Here is a 24,619-nt window from a genome sequence, read left to right as displayed (position 1 = left end):
CTCAAGTTTTCTTGGCAAGATTTTGGAAACTGGTTTGCCTTTGCCTTCTTCCTTAGGCTGAAAGAGATTGACAGGCCCAAAGTTACTCAGCTAGTTTTGGGCCTAATGCAGAACGAAACTCACTGTCTCTCGGTTTCTAGCTTAGTGCCTTAAACACGACTCCAATATGGCTTTCAATCCTAAAATCACATTGCAAAGGAAGACTAATGTGTTTTGCTCTGAAGGAAATGGGGAAATGGGGAAATTAAGTGGCATCTCATTAAAATGCAAAATGAATGAATTTCTATTCTTGAGATTGCCTCTAATATTGTAGTAGTAACCATCATTCTTCAGCCACTTTTAGATAATGACACAGTAGAGTCTGCCCCCTTGAGGGCAAACAAGAAAATGCATCTGATTCCTTATTGCTTAGAAGGGTGGGGATGTTTCCTAAGAGATCCTTACTGCAATATTCTGCTTCATTCATGTTATCCTGCTTGTGCAGTATTGATGAACTCTATTGCATGTTCCCAGGGCTTCATCCACTTTTTAATGCTTAAAGCCATTAACGTGGGGCTGTTGGGAAAGTTGCACAGTGATTACATTAGAATTGGTCTTCATGGAAGCAGAGAGATGTTTTGTGCGATAGAAGAATTTCATAGAAATAAGATATGCACTCTCGGATACATATTCTTATATTTAGATTGCTCTAAATATAATTTGGCAGATGTGAAGACTGAAAAAAATAGCACATGATGTATATTAAAAGGCTAATATGATTCAAAAGTTGTAATCTGGCATACCTATTAAGAAGAAAATTACATTAGAGTTTCTCTAAGTAAGGATATAAAAACTCCAACTAAAATAGAAATCAATCGATCAACAGGACTACTGATGTTTCATCCAGTCTTCTTTATTTATGTATGTATTTGTGCCTATTTTGTCTACATTTCTGCTGGCTGGTCTTCTTTAGCTGTTTTGCACAATTGTAACTACTGTATTAATTCCACACACAAAAAGCAACAGGTAGGTAGGTAATGGGAACTGTAGTCCAATGTAGTCACAAATACCAGGATGATGGAGCTGAGCTGCTTTTCCAGCCTAGGTTAGTCTCTTGTGGATGAGGGTACTGTTCTAAACTAACGCCAGCCATACTTTAATATCAACATTGTCCCAATGAGTTACTGCCAAGCTCATTCACAAAGAATTCCGCAAAGGCCATTCTTTAATAATCGAAGCACTGAAGCTTACAATTATGAGTGCTTATGATTAATTGGAGCTTGCAGCTCTGACATTAAATCAAAATGAATCCTGGCTCAGATATACACGGAAGCAGAGAACTGGCAATCCTAAATTGGGGCCATATATATGATTATAATGATAACTTTTTCCACAGTTGACAAAGGCATCGGATTTTGCACCCTTACAGAACAACATACCCAGCTGCTGTTATGTTATTATGATTGTAAAACTCAGTTGCATATGCTTGACATTGTCAGAAAAGTTTAGTATTGTTTAGTAAGGGGCTTCCCAAATATTTTAGATGGTACCACCTTTGATCTTTTAAAAATACATGGTCATTCAAAAAAAATGGCTGACTTTGGGGAAAAGCTTTGTCCATTTCCAAAATGTCTGCCACTGAGTGCTGTCATTTACAAATCATGGTATCTGAAGAGAAACCAATGAGGTAGCTTTCTGCCACTTTCCATTGCAATCCAGGATTCTCATGTTCAACTCACAAATTACTTCTGCCTTTTTTCTGGATATGTAAACATAAACAAAATACTGAGTGAAAGCCATCTTCCATCCTTATTTTCTAAGTATGTCTATCATTCAGTCTATGTCTGCTGCCATTTCTTCTAAGGATAGATGGATGGATGGATGGATGGATGGATGGATGGATAGATAGATAGATAGATAGATAGATAGATAGATAGATAGATAGATAGATTTTAATATTTCAGTATTATCAACTCCTGTCACCAATGAGAAATGTAGAGTTCTTATGCTGAAGTTATCTCCACTCTTAATCAGAGATCTGTAATCTACTAACAGTCTTAGTAGCAAAGTATCTTAGGCAAAGGGCGTGGTTGTTGTGTTCACTCATTTATTCACAGACCATTTGATTAGGCAGAGATATTCAATGTAACATATTAATACTTAGCATAGGATATAGACTGCTTCTGTCTAGAAATCCATCAAGAAAATTCTAGGCTTATTTACAGAACAGTGGTCCAGTATCACATTCCAGCTGGTCCATCTTAAATGTCACTTGTACAAGCCAACTGCTGGTTTGTCAAACCACAATTTGAACATCTCTGCAATAATTTGTTCTTTCATCATAGAACTTGCCAGCCCATTCAAAAGAAAGCATCCATAGGGTATATGATCTTGGGTTTAACAACACAGCCTATCTGTTAGGTATAACATTGATACCAAATATGGTTTGGGTGAATAAATATATAAAACTTAGATATCATGGTTTAAGTGCTTATCACTTTAAGCACAATGCTGCAGGCAATTAGCTGATTAAGGGTGCGGTTAGAAGTTACAATATAAGGAAGCATTAGAAGCTGGAAAGCTTACTGCGACTAACTGTGTCTTACTGTGATTAACTGTGAGTACTGACTGTAACTGTGCCTGTGACTGAGATGATTCTGTCTGCTACTGTTTGCTGATTTACTGTGTAATTCTACTGTTCTACTGTTTGAACTTCTTGCTGAATATCCAGCGCTTGTTCCTCTGGAGAGAGGCACCGGAGGAGGAGAAGATATCTTTATCGGCTGATAAAGATATTGTAAGGACTCTTAACTTGGACTGTAATAGTGAGTCTTACTGGATGGAAATATAGTGAATGACTATTGGACTGAATGACAATGCTTTAAACTCTAAATGGATTAAAAACTATTTAAACTACAAACAGTGTTTGTGTTCAGTGTGTGTATACTCTGGGGCCCTTCCACTCTCGTTTGGCTTCCTGGCTTGACTACTGCTGCAATACTCTTCTAGGGGTTAATCCCCAAACACTAACATTGGTTATGGGCCCAGCAGCATAGTCTAACTAACCAGGATATAGCAGAGAGAGTTGGTGTGAGTTGCACATTACTGTAAAAACAAACTGTTTTAATTAGTTTAAAATAGTCAAAATATCTGAAGAGCAATGGCACAAGTAAATTTGTCACAACTGTCCATGATATCCAGGCTGGATGGAACAAACTATGTTTCATGGTCAATGAAATGTAGTTTAATTCTACGCAGAGAAGGTTTGTGGGACATTATAGCAAACCCACCAGATATGAGTAGCTGGGATCCTGCTGATGATGATGATAACGAAAAGTTACAAGACTTTAAACTGAAAAATGAGCAGGCTTTATGCATCATAGGACTGACTCTCTGTGATCAGCAGCTTGTCCATATTCGTGGAGAAGAAAATGCTGCAAACTGCTGGGAGAACCTCAGGAAGATTTATGTTCGGGACAGTGTAGGAGCACATATAAATCTTACACGGAAGCTTTTTCAACGCATCTTCAGAGGAATGGAGATATGTTAGTTCATTTAAACTGTATGAAGAGCATTTTTCAAGAATTGCAAGAAAAAGAGCTTATATTTAATGAACTGCAACAAGTCTACATCATATTATCTTCATTAGATCAAAGCTATGATGACTATGTAACTTCGTTAGAGGTATTGCCAAAAGATAGCATCTCATTAACCAAGATTACAGGCAGGCTACTAGAAGAAGCCAGAAGAAGGCGTGAGCATGACGAGCTGAGAGAAGATAAGAAAGAAGAGAAATTATCTTCAAAGCTTGAAATAAACCAGATTAGCAAAGTAAAGCACCCGGAAGAAGAGAATTTATCTTCGACGGCATACACAATTAAAAAATGTTTTAATTGTGGAGGCAGAGGACATTTGGCAAGATTTTGCAAAAAGAGAAAAAGCCAGAATATAAAAAAGCCAAAGAAAGCATTTGAACTAGCCACGTTTAGCAAATCTGATGTGAAGAATGATATATGGGTGGTTGACAGTGGCGCATCCCACTGCATCACAAGAGATAAGACAAAATTTATAAAAATGTCTAAAAGCTCTCAACATATATCTCTTGCTAACGGCTGGAATCTTAAAGCGAAAGGTGAAGGTCTTGCACATTGTCCGTGCATAAACCAGGATATAAAAATGTTGTATGTACCGCAACTAAAGTTTAATTTGCTTTCAGTAAGGGTATTAGATAAATTAGGTTATGTAATTACTTTTAAAGATAATAATTGCATAATTGAAAAAGATAACAAAAGGGTAACTGCAGCTTTAAATGGAACATTATATGTCTTAGATAATAGTAAGAAAGGGAGGCACAAACTGTATTTAATAATATAAAGCCTCATAATGAATGTATCCATTTATTGCATAGGCGTTTGGGGCATGTAAATTTTAAAATGCTAAAACGTACAGTTGAGTTATCTGAAGGAATAAGGTTAAAACCTTGTGATAAATATTTGCGTTGTAATATTTGCTGTGAAGATAAGAGCAAAGTATTGCCTGCAAATAGGCTAAATGGTTTCAAAACAAAAGAACCTTTAGAAGTGGTATTTGCAGACATCATAGGTCCAAAGAAACCCAGTATGGGGGTGCTAGATATATACTGAGCATTATGGACCATTATTCTAGATATGGGTTTTGCTATTTAATGAAAAGCAAAACTGAAACATATCAATATTTTTCAATTGGATTAAGTTTGCTGAAAGAAAGTCTAAACGACAACTGATAACCCTGGTGACAGATAACGGCACGAATTTATTAATAACAAATTCCAGAACAGACTTAAGGTAGCTGGAATAGAGCATAAGAAGTCTGCTCCATACAGGCCAGAACATAACGCTTTTATTGAAAGAAGAGGCCAAACACTACAGGCAATGGTTAGAACAATGTTAAATGATTCTGGGTTACCTGATTCTTTGTGGGGAGGCTACAATGTGTGCTAATAACATATTGAACAACGTTGTTAATACAACAACAGGTGAAATACCATTCACCAGGTGGCATGGCAGGAAACCTGACCTAAGTTACCTGCACACATTTGGTGCACCAACATGGGTGCATATTCCTGCACAACTCAGAAAAAAGGGCAACATAGAGCTAAAAGATTTTTCTTCGTTGGTTATCAGGCAAACCATAGGGCATATAGATTTTGGGAGAAAGGCACATCTAAAGTGTTATGTAGTGCTAGTGCCCAATTTCTAGAACATGAAGGATGGGAGAAATTAGAACAGGATGCCAATAAAGATGTAATTATTGAATCCTATAGAAATCCCATTAGTTATCCCTGTAACTTTAAAAATAAAGTAAAGAGACAAATACAGGATGAAATAGTGCCCATAAAGGAAGAAACAGATTCAATAGCTGAACAGGATGAGGAAGATGAACAGGTAGTAGTTCAACAAAGTCCTCCTGTAAGCCCTGTAATTCCCAGAAGAACTACACGTGTATCTAGACCGCCTGATAGGTACCAGGCTAACACAGTGTGCCAGATTAATCAAGTTCCTAATTCTGTAGAAGAAATTAAAAAGTATCCTACTAAGGAAAAAGAAAGTTGGTATGCAGCAATGAATAAGGAACTGAATTCATTAAGAGATATGAAGGTGTATGAAAATGCCAAATTACCTGTAGGTAAGAAATCCATTGGCTGCAAATGGATTTTTAAGGTAAAAACAGATAAAAATGGTAATTTAATCCATAAGGCAAGGTTAGTAGCCCAAGGTTTTAGACAGAATGCCAATGACTATGATGAGGTGTTTGCACCTAGTCTTAAGGCAGCAACCTTGAGGGCAGCTTTAGTGTGGGCAGCTAGTAAAAACTATATAGTTAACCATCTAGATGTGGAAACTGCTTACTTGCACGCCCATTAAAACATATTATTTATATGAAAAAACCTGTTGGTATTAAAAGTGAAAATAAGAATAATAATGATTGTTGGTTGTTAAAGAAAAGCCTCTATGGTCTTAAACAATCAGGCTATGAATGGAACCAGTATATTGTAAAGGAACTAAACAATATAGGATTTAAAGCTGGTTTAGCCGATCCATGTTTGTTTAAGAGGAGACAAATGGGAAAGTATCATTATTATTACTATTCACAGATGACATTGCATTGATTACTGAAACTAATGATGAAGCAAATAAAATAATAGCATCATTAGGAAAGAGAATAAAGATCAAGCAATTAGGGGAGATAAAGAAGTATCTCGGTTTGAATATAAAGAAAACACGGAAAGGTTTTAAGATATCTCAGGAAGATAAGATAAGCAAATTGCTAAAAGATTACAAGATGGAGCTTTGTAAGCCGGCTAAGACTCCAATGAGTCAGGAGTTTAGCAACACTGATGAACAAAGCCCGGAATTTGATAAGGTGATTTATCAATCTTTAATTGGTAGTTTGAGTTATATTAGTAATTGGTCTAGACCAGATATATCGTACTGTGTGAATCAGTTGGCTAGATTCAATTCTGCACCATGTGAAAGACACTGGATTGCAGCTAAGAGGATATTAAGATATCTTAAAAAGACAATGAATTATTCATTGTATTTAGAACCAAAGGGTGATTTAATTCTGAGTGCTTATGCAGATGCTAGCTTTGCATCAGAAAGAGACACTAGAAAGTCGACTTCAGGAACAGCCATAATGCTGGGTAAGACATTAATAGGCTGGAAGTCAATAAGACAACAGCATATAAGTTTGTCTACTATGGAGGCAGAATTCTCCTGTTTATCACTGTTATGTACAGAATTAATAATGTATAAACAAATGTTAATTGATATAGGTATAACTGTAGATTATCCTATAATTATACATGAAGATAATCAGGCAGCAATTCAAATGGCCACAAATATTGCAGTAAAAACAAGGAGCAAGCATACAGATCTAAGATACCTAAACGTGAAACAATCTGTAAGAAGTAAGATGATTCAGCTAGAGTACTGTATGTCGGAGGACAATTTAGCTGATAATTTTACTAAAGCCCAAGGTGCCAGTAAGCACCAGGAGAGTTGTGAAAACTATGGGGTTAGATTGTAAGGTATTATATATTTATTTCACCCAAAAGGGGAGTATGTTAGGTATAACATTGATACCAAATATGGTTTGGGTGAATAAATATATAAAACTTAGATATCATGGTTTAAGTGCTTATCACTTTAAGCACAATGCTGCAGGCAATTAGCCGATTAAGGGTGCGGTTAGAAGTTACAATATAAGGAAGCATTAGAAGCTGGAAAGCTTACTGCGACTAACTGTGTCTTACTGTGATTAACTGTGAGTACTGACTGTAACTGTGCCTGTGACTGAGATGATTCTGTCTGCTACTGTTTGCTGATTTACTGCGTAATTCTACTGTTCTACTGTTTGAACTTCTTGCTGAATATCCAGCGTTTGTTCCTCTGGAGAGAGGCACCGAGGAGGAGAAGATATCTTTATCGGCTGATAAAGATATTGTAAGGACTCTTAACTTGGACTGTAATAGTGAGTCTTACTGGATGGAAATATAGTGAATGACTATTGGACTGAATGACAATGCTTTAAACTCTAAATGGATTAAAAACTATTTAAACTACAAACAGTGTTTGTGTTCAGTGTGTGTATACTCTGGGGCCCTTCCACTCTCGTTTGGCTTCCTGGCTTGACTACTGCTGCAATACTCTTCTAGGGGTTAATCCCCAAACACTAACACTATCAACCGTGTATATTAAATTCCAAGCATGATGTTTTACATCTAAAGACTACTGCAAATAATAGAGGTAAGATTTTTATCCCAGGATGTCAGAGAACAATCTAAAAACATTGTTTCTATTGGTCTTGTGCTCAATGTATGGCAATTATAGTATCTGTCACAAAACCTGGAAAATTGTCTGAGCCATTCAACAGAGGTTTGTTTGACTATGTGGTTGCATCAAAAGTCTCCTTGTCTAAATATCATTCATTGGTCAAGTTGACAATTACTGTAGCAAAATAAATGTTTGTCCCATTATAGATGTTATACAGCCCTATGATGTTGATGAAAAATGATCAGTTTTATCTTGAAGGACTGTTATATAATGAAAAAAATTGACAATAGATTATCTATCTGGGCATGCTTATACCAACATGTATTAATAACGTTTAGTCTAGTCATTATCCTATATCACACAGAAAAATTACTGCTTGATCTTGCATTTTAAGGGAGAATCTTTATTTGAAATAAACATAATCTGATATGGCCCATTTCCCCACCTTCTTTGATGCTTCCACTATATTGAATTTTAGACTGTAAACCCTTTGGAGCAAGAAACTGTTTCTTCATACTCAAGAAAGTACCATAAGCATTTAGGGCATAAAGAAAAAATGCCAGTTCTTGTTTCTCAGTGTTTCTTACTAGTTTTCTAGGAACATGCATAGTTTATTGCTCACAAAACCATGGCATTTTTCCATTACCATGTGATACAAAAAGCTTATTAAATTAGCAACTATACCTAACCTGATAATAGAATAACAACCTTCAGAGGGCAAAATCGAAACTTAGGATGTCAAGATCAACTCAATTGGAATATTCATTTGTGTTGATTCTGCATTCTTCACCATTCAATGTCTGAGCATTCTGTTTTAAGTGTCTAAGATTCTCAATCATCCAGGTCATCATTGTCCCAAAGATGCTTTTCAAGAGACAACTAGATTTTCTTGTTTTGTTTTTTAAAACATTTCACTTCTCATTCAAGAAGCTTCTTCAGTTCTTGGATGAGAAGCAAAATGTTTTCAATGAAATAAATCAAGAAAGTCCAGTTGACTTTTAAAAAACCCCTTGAGACATTCTGTTTTAAGGGAGAGCTGGCCTGGCCTCTGCAGAATGCTTCTCCTCAGTGCTTTTTGTCTTGGTTAAAGGTTTCCAGCAGCTCACCTTTTCTACTGTTTAATTATTTTAGTTAGTTCACACCAAAGCATATACCCACACACATATACCCACATACCCATCCATTTTAAAAAATGTGAACAGCCTTCTAACAGCTGAAGGTACAGAGGGTTCAGACCTTCTCAGATGGTGAACAATCCTCTTGACCATCACCTTGGACAAATATTTATGCATTGTTCATTGTAATATGGAATAATATCTTTGTGGGTTGTGTCATTCACAGGATTCATGTGATATTCTATGAAGACATGCAGAACATAAAAACTACATGCACAAGCATCTCATGGGAGGGCAAATGACGGCATGTTCATCATAATGGCATGATACAGACATGCCTTATGCACTTTTATCAGATGTCATGATGAAAGCAATAGGTTGTAATCTTTGCACAATGATGTCATGATGCACATCTTATTTTGATGTCATCATGGCTTGTTACAGATGCTGCTGCCCAAAACAGACAGACAGTTTGGGATCTCAGAAACATGTCCAATGAACTAAACATGTTTAGGATTGCAGCCCTGAATAAAATAAGAGAAATAGATCAAGGTTTCACATTAGGTTCACATTCTTATTAGTTATAACTACCACTTCAGCCTGTTTAATCTTGGAACAATACACCATTTCTAAGAACCAGATCAAGCTTAGCAAAAGAACATTTTTTCTAGAAGTATTATCAGAGAGGTTGAGTTAATGATGAGAATTCATCTTTTTGGTTTTTCAGGCAAATCTTCTGAATTGTGATTAAAGAGATCGCCAAAGTCCTTGTCCTGTTTTATAAAATACACCTAGACTGATTCTCTTACTTGATGCTTCCAAAGAGTGTCTCTTTAGTGGTCATTCAGATTTTGGCCGCTCCTTTCTGATAGCGCTAAGTATTACCAATGAAGTTATGAACCCATGGTGTTAAGTTTGAGGCATGGGTTAATGAACGGAGACCAGACTGTAAACCTTGAACTTCAGCTCTTTATTCTCAAGCATAACAGAGACAAAAACCCCCGGCTAGCAGTCACTCTTTTATAGAGTAAGCTGCTATCCGGATAACCAATGGAGAGTGTTATAGTGTTTGAATCTTGGCACGGCCCGCCAACAGCCAGTCAGATTGCTCGGAATGAACCAATCATAACTTGCCATTATATGGGCCAATAGGAAGTGCAGGATTACGATCCTGCTAGGCAAATGAATCTTTATTAATTACATTTCTTTAGTTCACAACACATGGTATATTTTGATGGCAGAAAGAACATTTTAAAAACAAAATCTACAATATATTACTGGAATGTGAAAGACCACGGGGTAGGCAACCACACCAATAATTGGTTTACTTAAAACCTATTATCATAAATTGTGTAACCCATGGCAAGAAAAAGAGTAGGTGCAGGAAGGGGTCTATTCACTAAAATAGAATGTGTTGCTTTTTACCATCTTTAACACAGCCACAGGCATTGGAGTTAAACATAGAGCAGTGCCTCTTCTCTCTCTGCCCCATGGAATGCAGTCCTGAGGAGTCCAAAGATGCCTCCTTGGGTATCAATTTTCTTAAACAATCTCCTTCCAATGCTGGATATTCTTAGCAATTGCTGTAATTGACTTAGGACTCTCCAAGTCTCCTCTAAGAGATCTAGAGAATTCAGGACAGCTGAAGATGAACATGCAAAGGAAAGGCTGTAGCTCACTAGCCCCACAAAGCAAGTCTTAATCAATGGCCATATATGGGCAGCCTCCAGATATTGGGAACAAGAAGCCAGAGCAGGAGGCAACCTTGAAGGTTGGGCAGGCATAACTAATCATGTCTGTAAGGAGCTATTTTCTATTTGAGCTCAACCCACAAAAATGGTGAGACTGCTTCACACCGGACCAGGGCTGCGCTCACGCTTCCCTGCAATCTGTATTCTCTCTAATTGCATGCAGTTTTGATTGATGCAAAATGCATAAATTCAATTATAGACTGAAACTAATGGCAGAGAATATTTGTCACGCATGCTGAGACAACCCCCTTGGTTATCATGTTTGTTGGAGGCACTATTTAAATCTGCATTTCTTGCCAGTCCATTTATTTTCCATCTAAGGTGACTTTTGGGGAAGGAGAATTACTGGAAATTTAGGGGAAGGCATATTTGCTGAGAAAGAACTTCTTCAGGGGGAGAGGAAGGCTGGTAACCAAACGATAACAAAAACTCCTTTCTATTTCTATGGGACATTTTGACCTGAGTTAGTCAGGAATGCCACTCCAGTTTTAGAGAACAGTCTGGCCAAAAATGTTAAGCAGCAACAATTTATTTATTCATGTCTATTCTTTATTGTTTTTACAAATAGCTCAAGGTGACAAATGTATCCAACACACTTTCCTCCTCTTATTTTCTCCACAGCAAACCTTTGAGGTGGGTTGGGCTGGGAGACAATGATTGGCCCAAGGTTACCCAGCTGGCTAAGGCGGGACTTGAATTCAGTTCCCCTCTTCCTAGCCTGGGGCTTTGTCCACTTGCTCTGTTTTGGTTTAAAAAAAAAAAAGCCTTCAGATGAACATGCACCAATTCCCCCAGTTCAAAATGTCTTAGCTCCACATTGTAATTATTTCAAAAGGATCAAAATATTGAAGTATTTTTTGCTCAGTTTTATTTTCAATGTTTTTGATGTAGATTCCTCTGCTTCTTCTAGAAATGAAGACGCTGGTGCCTGGGCTTAACCTTATATTTTTATCATGAAGCATTTGAATACTAGTTTAAAACTTTTGTGGAAATCAATGAGCTCATTCTTTAAAGAGACCCAGCGGTTTTCTCCAGTTGCAGCCGAGCTAATCATAGTAAAGACACACCCTGGTAATCGTGTGTGTGTGTGTGTGTGTGTGTGTGCACGCGCGCGCCATATCCTGTGCCATCACCAAGAAAACATTATGAGCCCAAGATGGAAACAAGTTTAAATCATCCTTAATTATAACAGAGTTCCTTCATTCTGACCCCATCCAAGGGCAAAATCTCTAAGGCTTTTTCACCCATTTCCTTGGAAGGAAAGAAAGAGGTGACTGCAGTGAGTGAGAACAGAGGAAATGGAGACAGAGATAAGGATTGGGTAGCAGGTCCAGCAAATGTTATGATGCTAGAGTTTTCTGCCAAATGTATAAGTGGTGCAGCCAATTTTATTCTGTGTCCTCACAACACTTCGTTAGCCTCATCCTCACATCACGTTTTGCATAGCTTTATCCCTGCTTCTCATTACGTAACTACAAAATACAGAGAGCTAAAATAGTCTAGAAAATGTATGTTTATGCCAGCAGATCTTCCTTTCACAACAGGAAGAGCTGGATTAGGCTAAGAGTCTAGGATTTTATAACTGTATTTATATGATACGCTTAGACATGGTTAACTTCATCGGGTTAAAACTACTGTATTTGTCAAATCCAAACCATCACTAGGTGGCAACCTTAAACTAACTACATATACTACATATACACATGCACAACACAGTTAGCTCAACTGTGTTGGCTATTTTTATGGCTGAATGTGTTGCATAAGTGTAATCAGTATTAAAATAATGGATTGGAATAGCCAGGTATATTAGATTTCAAAATCATTCATCCATTTAGGATGGCCATAGGCCATATTAGCTGCAAATTATGAGAGTTCTAATCCAATATACATTAAGATTATTCAACTAGGGAAGGCTGGGCATTGTCTTTTTAGATTGTTATATTTTGTTGATGTTTTATCTGTATTTGTTATTTCAAATAACTTAGAAGACCATTTTCCAACCAAGGCATTATTGTGTGCTCCTCAGCAATGCTTTGGATGCTTAGGGGTGGGGACAATTTACAGGATTTGGCATTATTTTTCCTTGGATGATCATAAGAGATTTCCCAATCTCATATAAACTGGTACTAAATCTTTGAAATATTACTGTATCTTCATAGTAATAATAATACCTAGTTTGCTCACAATATCATGCCAGATTCTGCTTGTGTAATATTGACATTACTTTATTCTCAAAACTGTCATTTTAACTAATATATAAATTTGAAGTTGTGTCTGTTGTTGCATTTGAGAGCTAAGAAGTAAACCCAGACAATTGAAGCTATTTAACTTACAGGAAATTGGAAAGACATAGCATTATATTTATGGTATGGTGTGGTGTGGTGTGGTGTAGTGTGATGTGCAGTATGATATGGTATGGTGATATACATTCTGCACACATCCATCCATAAATAAACCAAAATGTATCATTTATAAGTAAATGAAGAGTGAATAAAACTGAGATGTCTATGGAGATTCTCAGTCATCCAGATCGTGGCTGTGCCAAAGGTGCTTTTTCAAAAGGCAACTGGACTTGGTTTTTCCTTCAAGGAAAAAACACTCTTGGGATAAGACTGAAGTATTAAGCCTTGGGGAAACTCCCAGTATTTTCAAACCAACAGTTTTAAAAGTTAGAAAAAAGAGGAAGTGACAACTATGAGGATGCAGCATGTGCAGAGAGTATAAAATACTGTTTTGTGGGAAGATGTCCAAAATGGAAAAGGGGAAGGAGAAATCCTGAAAAAGGCTATGCAATTAGTCTGGAACCTACTGCAACATTTTGTGGTAGGTCCCACTTCTCTTGAATTTCTGACTCAGCCCCTTTTTGCTCATACCTCTTGCTGAAGAGCTGGACTTAAAGGGAAGCCTACTTCAGGTTCTTGCAGTTCTTTTAGACCATTGCTTGTCTACAGCAGATATAATTACCCCAGGTTAAGCTGGTATTCAAAGAAAATGCAAAGGAAATATATTAAAACGCACATGGGTGTGCATGTACACACATACACGCAATATTTATAGTGTATGCACTTGTAATTTTTATATGTTTGCTTGGGGGTATGTCCCACTAAATAAAGGAGAACTTAGTTCTGATTTGATAGTCACAAGATTATAGTCTGAGCTTTTTATAGCAACTTTTATTTATATGGTATTTCCAAGCAAGACTTTTATCATGCACTGATTTTCCTTCATCTCCATTTGTGGAATTCTGCAGAAGGGAAGGTATGCAGACACCACAATTTTCACTATAAGCATAACCTTCCCATGTTTTTCTATACCATTTCGTCCATCTTTTTTTTCCTATGAAAGAAAAGAGATCAAAAATCCCACACAAAACTTTTGACAGCAGCTGTTGGGGACATCTGTTTGCAAGTACCCCTTTTCTCATTCACACAAATTCTTCTTCATTTATATTTCAGTTTTACTAAGTACAGTCATTTTCATTCAAGCATAAAGTTCGATATGCAGTTTACATTGTCCTGTTTCAAGAAACTTGAGTTTATATCAGTTTAAAATTAAGATGAAAATATACTTTTTAAAGGGGAGAAAAACCCCAAAGACTGCCTTGCCTAAATAAAGTATACCAGTTTTAAACTTTTGCCAAAACAACAACATCAACAACTATGAAAAACTGCAATTTTGTCCAAAAGTCCACTCCTTACATTTTGAAGATATATAGTATGTGGCTTTTGCTCTAGATATCCAAAGAGATTACTAGAAATGCAAAAATATGAAAGAATTGTCAGTGTTTTTGAAAATCAAATAATCATGTGTGCAAATAACCTCTTAAATGCATGCTGCTCAAATGATCTATCTGTTGTGGTTTGCCGGCAGCCAGTGCGGATGGCAGAGATATTGGACAGTGAGAAAGAAAGGGGACCAGGCAGGGAGTCTGGAGAGGACTTGGATGAGGGTCCTGCATCCGATGCATGGACGGGGCCAGGACCATCTGAGAGTGGGGTGCTGCCTTCAGAGCTTTCGGAGTCTGGCAGCAGCAAAGCAGAGGACCCTGGGGAGCCTGTTCCCAGTATGCGTGTGCGCAGAGCTGCTAGAAGGCGAGAGCAGCTGAAACAGAAGAGGCAACTCAGGAGTAAGGCTGGGAGGTGATTGCCCCTCCCATCAGGGATAAAAGTCAGTCCTCAATGTTGAAGAGCTTTGCAGGAAGCAAAGCAGTTCAGTAATTTCCGAGTCCTTCATGAAGCTCTGTACTCTGGTCAGTTTTTTTTCTAGGTTTTTGGGTTGGTTTATGTTAGCCTTAATTGGGTGTCTGTTTCTTGGCAGCATTTGACAGCACTGAAAAGCATGCTCTTATCTGGACGAACTGTGTATAATGAGTTTTGGCTGGGAATGCAAGTAATTCCAAGCATCACATTAAAAAGGTTTTATTTTTAAATTCAGCTTGTATTTGATGAAGCCTGGGTCAGAACACTATCCAGGCTCAAAGGATGAAGTCTACATGAATTCTATAAATACTCACTGGCTATATTCACCAGCAATACCCACCAGCTAATTAGTGGGAAATCTTCACCAGGTGAGGATCTTCCACCAATGAAACAAGTTGACCAACATGGGAGAGACATGCACCAATGTGGCTCGAGAAATCATACAACTGTTCTCTCATTACAAGAGGCCTTCTTACAGGCCTCCCCTAAGAAGCACTGCAGGTCTGCAGATGATTCAGAGGTAGTCAGTCATGCCTTTGTGCTGACGATTTGTTGAATGTGTTAGAAAATATGTGGTGACCGATAACTGCTACTCCACAGTTGGAAAATTGTCCATTTGAACATTATGAATTAGGACTGTGCATGGTTTGCAAATGAGTCACAGAAGTGTTTCAAATCTGCAAGTCCAGCTCATCTCTGCTATTCATTGAAACAGTCGTGGTTTTCTCTTCCTCTTCCTCCTCCGCCTTTTGTTATTGCTAAGCTTCTACAAACTGCTTTAAGAATCACATTAATCATCAATACATTAAAGCAACTGTACTTTTCTTTTTTAAAAAAAAAAAAAAGCACGGGTACTGGAATTGACACAGAGAGAAACTGAATTCATGCAAGGTGCTGAAAAGCATTTCTGAATAAATTAGAAAGTATAGGCTGCCATAATTGCTTTCTGAGTTGTTTGTTTATTTGATTGAATATAATTTCAGTTTCTAGGGGTACCCATTCATAAACTCTCTTCCCTCAGTGGGGACAGGGAATAGATCCCTAGTCTTAAACCAGTGTAATTATTTCCCAGGTATATCAATCAATATGGATAATTCTAAAACCGTAATCTTCAAATCCTTCCAGATTGCCATTTTTCAAGAGAGCTAAATTTTAAAATGTTGGCTAGTTGGCAAAACTATCTCTGGAATTAAAATGTAAAATGTAAAATTAAATTGTAAAATGCTTGCTATTCATGAGTGCCAAACAATTTCAATGCATCCAGAAGAAAAATCTGAAAAACTAGCTCCCAAATACAATTAGCAGAATTACTTAATACCAAAAATATCTTCATACAACTAAATACAACAATTTTTAGTGGAAAGAGAAAGTATCATAAGCTAGCTTCTTACTCTGAAAGATTGATGTCTACAAATTTGAGTTTAAGAAAAGAAAAACATAGGATCTGCTTGCATAGCCAATTCCATCTATTTCATGTATTAACTTACATACTCACAGTGCCATATTTTTATGTTTCTCATAAAGGCTCTGAGTGACTGACAATCAGAAAAAAAAAAACATAAAAGAATACTTCAGTAAAAATACTACCCTCTCTTAACTCAACATTTATTCAGTCATGTACCTGTCATTTTGAAAACATAAAAGGGAAGTTGGTAGTTTGGAAACAGCACTGACTGGAAGGGAGTCTTTGCAAATCAAGATGAAGTTTTGCAAAGACCTTGAGATTTTTCTGTCAGATAACACCTAAGTATATTTATGCTGCAAAACAGGTTTCTTTTACTAATACCATACATTGCTTTTTAGAATGTTAAAGGGAGGAGATTGCTAATAACCTAATATCAAAAGCAAAATCCAGGGACACTTGAATCAATTCACTGTTGTTATGATTCCAATCTTTGTCTCTATTCTCAAGATTAAGTGAATTATCCATTGGGTGATTTAATGACTACTTTGCAAGAACTATATTTAAAATGTTAGCAAAATGATTGATCTGTTGTTCTACATTAATTTTTGCTTCTTACTCCAAGTCACTGACTTCATGCAAAACCTATAGATATACAGTATTGAAGCAAAATAGGCCATGTGACTGAGTCTAATTTTCTACTCCAAAATGTTACTTTTCATTCATTTGTGATGAGGGGCCAAACCAAAGGCTTGTGCCTGTGATACTGGAGGGTCCAGGCAATGGGTTTCCCAAGGCCACTCAAGAAGCAAGGCTGTTGAAGAATGCCAACTTGGTTAAATGACAAACTAATATGTGCCCAAAGTTCACATTTATAGCTTTTCATTTGCACAGTGGTTTTTATTTGATGCTTCTTTGCTCGTAGGACACTACTATGCCACTAAATCTATGCTTACATTTACAAAGACACTTGTAAGAAGAAATCAAAAAATATCTTCCTCATTAAGCCCTTGGTTTTCAAGGAACATTCCCATTTAGGGTAAATGGGAACTGAGTGGTAAAAGTGGTGGAAACTTTTCATCAAGACTATAATATGGAGGGAAGATGGTGAAAACAATTTAAGTCTTGATCATTTTCTTCTTGCCCACCCAATAGGTGCTACCTTAAATCTACCCACCCAAAACCAGTGGTGGTATTCAGCAGGTTCTGACCAGTTCTGGAGAACCAGTAGTGAAAATTTTGAGTAGTTCGGAGAACCAGTAAATACCACCTCTGACTGGCCCCACCCCCATCTATTCTCTGCCTCCTGAGTCCCAGCTGATTGGCTGGGTCTTCTTTTGTTGCCCTGCACAGGAGAACGGAGCTGGAAAGCAGGTTAATGGGGTGGGGAGGGAATAGGATTTTGCAGTGACCTTCCCCTGGGAGTGGGGTGGGAATAGAGATTTAACAGTATCCTTCCCCTGCCATGCCCACCAAGCCACGCCCACAGAACCAGTAGTAAAAAAATTTGAATCCCACCACTGCCCAAAGCCATGAGTACATGCAAACACACACAAACAAGAGAAGCACAGATTTGCATTTGAATTTTCAGAATTATGATGAGAAAATACAATTTCTTCTGCATTTAAATCAATGCTACTAAGGAAGACATGAACACACATACTTAAGAAAGGCCAAGACTCCAGTGGGACTATAACATCATGAGCATCTTCATAGTCATTGCATTTTCTGAAAGCCAAGGCTGACATCAAGAATTTGAAAGGCTTAAGATTTGTAGCTGTATTAACTTCTACCATGATGTAAGATGCATAGCCACTCTATGTCTTATAACCATTAAAAAACCAGATATCAGGTTTTTAAAAATAGATCTTCTGCAGTCTTGTTGAAAGTGAGAGGCCAGTACAGAAGGAGCACAGAGTACAGAAAATTCTATCTCCTGACCAAAATGTCCTCTCTAGAGCTATAGTATTCCCTACTGCTTTCCTGTCGACACATTGTTGTTTGCATAGTACGGAGTCTAGCTCAGAGAAAAATGGTATCAGGGAAATGGGGTGGTTTATTTCCCAGCTCTCATACAATTCTCATGACTGAGGTTTAAACTTATGGTGTCTGATGCTGTGGCATCTAATTTGTTTTTTAAAAGCCGGAATTTAATATCTAAGACTGTGGAAGGAGTACTAACTGGATTCATATGAAACACAGATCAGCCAATCATATCTTTGCCTAGCTTGTTGTACAAACCCAAACCAAGTGGTTAATGTGTGGGTCATGTGTACCCAGGAATTTGGATTAATTGAATAAGTTACCCATAAGAGTGTCTTGCAAACTTAACAGCAGGCAAGAAGGCCAAGGTAGCAAAGAAGCTGGAGCCTGGATCCCAAATTTTTTACCTGATATACCTCTGGATTTGCCATTCCCCCTTCCTCCTAAAGAGTCTCATTTTATCTACTTTAAAGGGGAAAAATCAGAAGAAAAAGTGATTAACAATTAAGCTGAACTTCCCTACCTTTGGGTCTCTCCTTCGGCACCTTCCTGTTCCCCGATTTCACCCTCAAGGTCTCTCAAACATTCTTGCTCATCAGCCATTTTCTTTGCTGGGTTAAGATTGTGGGTTGAGTCACTTTTCTCTCCAAACTGTTTTGTAAGAATGATAAGAGTGCAGTTGTTCCCTCACCACTCTTCCTGTATTGAGTCTAAAGCCAGATGCACCGGAAACCATGTGGGACTGCGGGTGTGAGTTTACTTTTTAATCAGAAAGAATCATTCTTTTTTTTTTTTAAGTCTTAAGAGAAGAAAACTAATCCCTCCACTCCCCCCAAAAAATCTCAAGTACTAATGCAGGCCATAAGGGGAACAAAGCATAATTGCAGCTCACAGAGCAATCTTGGTGTTTAAGTCAAGCTCACAAAAGCGGCAGCACATCTGTACTGGCAACTTTAGATACTTCACATTCTTCTTCCCAGCCTTATCTGTGTTTTGTCTGTGTAAGGATCCTTAGAGCAAATAACAGGGTTGGAAGATTGGGCAGTTGCAACACAACTTCAAGTATCTACAAGCTGCGTATTTGAAGAGGATGGAAGGAACAAGAAATCCACAGTCTTGCAAAAGAAAAAGAAAAAAACCTGACCAGAAGGGCCATGTAGGACAGCAAGAGATATTGTTCAAGTTAATGGGGGGTTAAAGGTTTAATCAGTATTAAGCAACCCTAACTACCTATAATGCATCTAATCACATGAAACAGCCCTTTTCTGCCAATGGGCCAAGTGACTTCCTTAAAAGGACAGATAATTTCAGTGTCCTGATTGGCCAATGCATGGTTAACTGTTTGGTTTTATTTTAGCGATTTTACTTTTAGAAGAAGACGCGGCTGAGACAAGATGTTTCAGAAGATTAAAAATGAAATGAGCATTGTAAAGAGACTATGCTGACTCAGGAGAAGGAACGGAGGACTCCAGAGATGGTATTCAGCAGGTTCTGACCAGTTGTGGAGAACCAGTAGCGCAAATACCACCTCTGACTGGAGATTTTACAGTGTCCTTCCCCTGCCATGCCCTCCAAGCCACGCCTACCAAACCAATAGTTAAAAAAAATTGAATCCCACCACTGGAGGACTCCTATGTAAATCTGTCATTTTCCACCCATTGATCCAGACAGATTTTTTCAGAGAAGAGAGTGAACCAGTTTATGAGAAGAGTGCAAGTTTTATTTTATTACTACTGACCTGGTATCTATAGAACCTTTCACATGTAATCCAGAATGCCACATTCATACATTTCTACGCATTGAAAACATTCAGAGCCCCGAAACAGAACCCCGCCCCCCAAACATCTTCTTATTTCTACTGGGGGGGGGGGAAAGAGCAATTTGAGACCTCCTGGATTCTGATCTCCTATTCATTTTTCTCTAGAACGTACAGTAAATGCATTGCCAGATACTGGTTAGAGTGCAGTACTGCAGGTTACTTCTGCTGACTGCCAGCTGACTGCAATTTGGCAGATCGAATTTCACCAGGGTCAAGGTTGACTCAGCCTTCCATCCTTCTGAGGTTAATAAAATGAGGACCCAGATTATTGGGGACAATAGGCTGACTCTGTAAACTGCTTAGAGAGGGCTGTAAAGCACTATAAAGCAGTATATAAATCAGAGTCCTATTGCTATTTATGCTTGCTCTGTTCTAAACCAATCCTATCTCTCACCTTTGACTACATAGCTAGATAAAGTATGTGATCTGATAAGAAACCTTAGTCTTAATTTAACCCATGAGCAATGGTGTTAAATCTTAGAATGAGTTTTCTTCTTTTCTTTCTCCCCAAGCCACAAGAATTCTGTGCATGTATAATATTAATAAAAGAGAATATCTGTAGGTCAGAGGTGGGGTCTTTCATGCTCTCTGAAATGTTTGTTTGCTTCCAGATTTTCATTACTCAACTAGGTAACATCTTCAGTGCACCATGAAATAAGAAGCAACTCAGCTTAAGAGAACATGGAAGACTCCACATATATAACATTCTTTTCATAGGACTTTGTTCCAAAATCTTCTAAAGTGAATTGTAGGCAATAATAAAATTGTTGGTTTTGTTCTTTTTATCAGAAATAAATCCTATTAATAAGTTCAGTGAGGTCTACATCCTTTTGTGAAACTGTGCATAGAATAGCTGTCTTACATTATTAAAAATTATGGCCTTAATACCTTTTATTCTCCTCATGTGAACCTGTACATAGATTGCTTCTGTTTAATTGAAACAAAGCCACAAAAATGTTTTTATACTTTAAACAAATTCTCCAGTTTTTCAAACTAGAATCCTGGTTTGCTCCATAAGTATAGGCATGTCTGTCGAATCATAACAGATTTTCTACCTTTCCCTTACTCTTAGGAATTACTAATCTTTCTGACAAATCTATCCCATTAGGATGTGATATTTGGATCACATGGCTATGGCTGCCATCTTGACTTAACTGTTGAAAACTGTTATTATGTACTGGTAAGCATGACAAAGCAAATTCTCTCAAAAGTTTTTTTTTTCTTTTTTAGCATATCATTGTACAAAAATGTTTCAACCGAGGAATTACATATTCCATGTGAACCTAGGTAGGATGATGCGGAGGGTAGAAACAAAACTTTGCAATATGGAGGAAGCTTGGTCTACAATTAACTTGGATGTAAGAAAATGTAATTTTGATTTTTTTAAAAAGCAGCGATTACTAGCGTTCTCAGCACACCTTGACTTTCTGGATAGGATTTCTCTATAATGTTTTTCACTAATGCAAGTACACGTTATATACCAGTCTTGCTAAGTTAAACTTATAAAATTAAAATGTGAAAAATACAATATTTAGTTTTCTTAAGAGCTTCATGTTCACACCTTCTAATAAATCTGTTTGTATGTTTGGCTTAAAAGGGATGCAAATTGCTTTCATTTTAATATAATAACTTAGCTGATTCTTTTACTGAGGTCATGAGAAATTGAAATATAAATGCAGCTGTGGTATAAAACGCACTTAAACTGAACAGTTTTTAAAGAGATAAAATAGCCTAATTATTTTCTAAAATAGATTTGAAAATCCACCTGGAACACATTAACTGCATTTCTACAACCTTTTACCTGGGAAACCCCATCTGAACTCAACTGAACTTATTTCTGAATAAATATTAGAATTGTCCAGTACAAAATATTTGTCTAATTATACCAAGCCCAGACAAGAACCATTGTTATTAAAACTTTCTGATTGTACTCTGTTGCATAAGCACTGATCAATGCTCTTTCAGTGCTTGCACAAGTGAATGTATGGAGTGTTAATGCAAAATGGTGTAAATGCTTATCTATGTCCCTTAGGTATTTTATAAGCATCTCATCCAAGGTATTCAGGGCTCAGAATGAAAGAAATGTGGTTAGAAGTAGATGGGGGTGGGGAAAATGAAACTGCTGCATAGGAACAGCTTGTACACAGATAGAACTCCCTGGAAGAGGAAATAAGAGCATGAAGCAACCATGCTCACCATTCTACCACTTCCTCTTGATGTCTTCTTTTTTCCTTTGTGTCAATATCTTCCTCATTTTTTTCTAAGTTCATAGATGAAGTAAGGCCTTTAACACCCAGCTCGAATGATGCAATTTACACTACCTCGGGTGGTTTGAAACTGTAAAGCTATGTATTCTTTCTTGAACAAAGTTAGTGAAAAGAGAGAGATTGCCTTTCAGCAAAAATCCTTTAATTAATTAGATTAAGCATTTGAAAAGCTTGGAAAATGTTAAGAAGCCCATATTTTACATGTCTATTGAGAAATCAATTATTCCTGGTTTATTGTACATAGGATTGCAGCCCGAAGCACTGAATAAATGCAGAAATGTTGTATTTTGTTAGCAAGTGGTAACATTTTAAATGATTCTCCACAGCCAAATATTTCTCCAAAACCAATGATCCTCTTGAATCTGCTCATTTATCCCCCGTGTTATGTTATGCTATTTACTTAATTTGTATGTCACCCAATCCAGAAGTCTTTAAATGTCTGTGGAACCTCATGAAAGGGTCTGAAGATGTGAGGTGTGCTTCTAATCCCACCCCTCACCCCCTCCTTGTATGCTATAGTTTTCTTAAACAGGCCATTTCTTGTTTTACAGAAGGATAGCCATAGGCAAAGTCTTTTGATTCAAGCAAACATGGCCATATTGTTTTCTTGACAAGAGCCTAGACAAGAGCAGAAGTGGCTTCTTCTGTTTCATTGCCTTCTTCCAGGACATACCATATCTTTTAAATGTTTCTGTCATGTCTGTAGCTCTGGAATTCTCTGGAGGTCTCTCCCATCTAAGAATTACCCAGACACAAACCAAATTGGCCAGGTGCTGCCACCTGCTGAAGATGGCCCTATTTCTCTATCTCCAAGATATGGAGAATAAGTGGCAAGATTTTGTACAGTGTTGTGATAGATAAATAAATAGCAGTAAAATAAACCTGCAGCACTTACACAGCTTTAAGTGTAATTCCAATTTATGTACCCATCATTAAGAGTTATGTCATAGGGGTTACACACAACCCTTCCCTTTCGAGTATGTACATTTACCATCTGCTTTCCAATTATTTTATTGCACAGTTTGCTGAACCTCACATTCTTTGTACTTGATAAGAACTTCTGTTTGGCACAAAATGGCTCATTATTCAATGGGAGTCAAAGAAATATTTAGTATAAATAAGTTATGAGTGCCAAAGTCTCACAGTTTGGTACAAATTCCCTGAAAAATCCTTCATTTTAGTTCCTGTTTCACATTCTGGATATATCTTTAGCCATATGTTTTATTAATATTATTATTAGTTAATCTTTAGTGAAATTCACAGCCTTTGGGGCTGGTGGACAGCTCAACAGCTCGAGTCCTAACCAAGGACTTAGGAACTGTTCAGGTAGCGCCAGAAGATATAAGCTGTTCCAAGTAGGGTGGTTTTTTTTGTAAAATCAGGGTATTTAAGTCTGATAAATTCAGTATTTCCAAATAGCAAGGCAGCCCTTTAGGTATTGCTCCAAGGGCTCCAATTACAATTGGGATAACACACAATTTCTTTTTCCAAAGTTGCTCAATTTCAATTTGTAAGTCCCGATACTTTGTAATTTTTTTCTTGCTGCGTGTCTACAATTCATGCATCACCAGGTATTGCAATGTCAATGAACCAAACCCTTTTGTTCTCAATTATTGTTATGTCAGGCATGTTGTGGACCAAATGTCTGTCCATCTGAATTCTGAAGTCCCACAAGATCTTGATTTTTTTCATTCTCCAGAACCTTCTCAACCTGATGTTCCCAATAATTATTACTATACTCAAATCCAAATTTTTGGCATAGTTTCCAGTGAATGATTTTAGCAACTCAGTTATGGAGTTCTAAGTAGTCAGTTTGTGAAATTTTGCTGCATCCACTGATTAAATGGTCAACTGTTTCATCTTTCTCATTACAGAGGTGGCATTTGCTGTTGGTGGTGACATGCTGAATCTTTGCCTTCATGCAATTTGTGGCTAAGGCTTGTTCTTGAGCAGCCAAAATAAAGCCTTCAGTTTCTTTTTTCAGTATTCCTGATTTTAGCCAATTCCAAGTAAGCTTTTGGTCAACTTTGCCTTCAATACTTTTCAGGTATTGGCCATGCATAGCTTTGCTTTTCCAATTTTCAATTCGCTTCTCAATTACTTCTTTTTTGTATTCAGCTTGCTGAAACTGTGGTTGAAACCTTCAAAAGACACTGGGTTTGCATACTTCCTTTTCTAATCACTTTTGGAAATTGCTTGTTAACTGCTTTTCAGCTAGTAGGAACCTCTGGACTGACATATTTTACAATACTGGGCGAGTTTCCTCCAAACCTTAGTGAAAAATGTATTT

The 24,619-nt window shown here is 37.3% G+C and overlaps 1 protein-coding gene across 7 annotated transcripts in view; it reads right to left on the bottom strand.

Annotated features, from left to right (window-relative positions):
- The window catches only part of LSP1 (lymphocyte specific protein 1), a 105,012-nt gene extending 85,781 nt beyond the window's left edge, over positions 1 to 19,231 (bottom strand). For 2 of the 7 annotated variants that reach the window (XM_087950861.1, XM_087950872.1), the window contains exon 1: positions 18,767 to 18,951. In XM_087950861.1, coding sequence (XP_087806987.1) covers positions 18,767 to 18,846 — 80 coding nt within the window. In that variant the 5' untranslated portion in view covers positions 18,847 to 18,951. Of the gene's footprint in view, positions 1 to 18,766 lie in introns of all 7 variants that reach the window. The other 5 variants (XM_087950895.1, XM_026668259.2, XM_087950891.1 and 2 more) reach the window with 5 other exon arrangements.
- Between the last annotated feature and the right edge of the window lie 5,388 nt (positions 19,232 to 24,619).

This window comes from Notechis scutatus, chromosome 1 (genome assembly GCF_049901735.1).
Source record: "Notechis scutatus isolate UNSWTSFEM ecotype Mainland chromosome 1, rNotScu1.2, whole genome shotgun sequence".
Taxonomy (NCBI): Eukaryota; Metazoa; Chordata; class Lepidosauria; order Squamata; family Elapidae; genus Notechis; species Notechis scutatus.
Note: the sequence above shows the minus strand (reverse complement) of the source record. Positions and strands in the feature narration are given on the sequence as shown.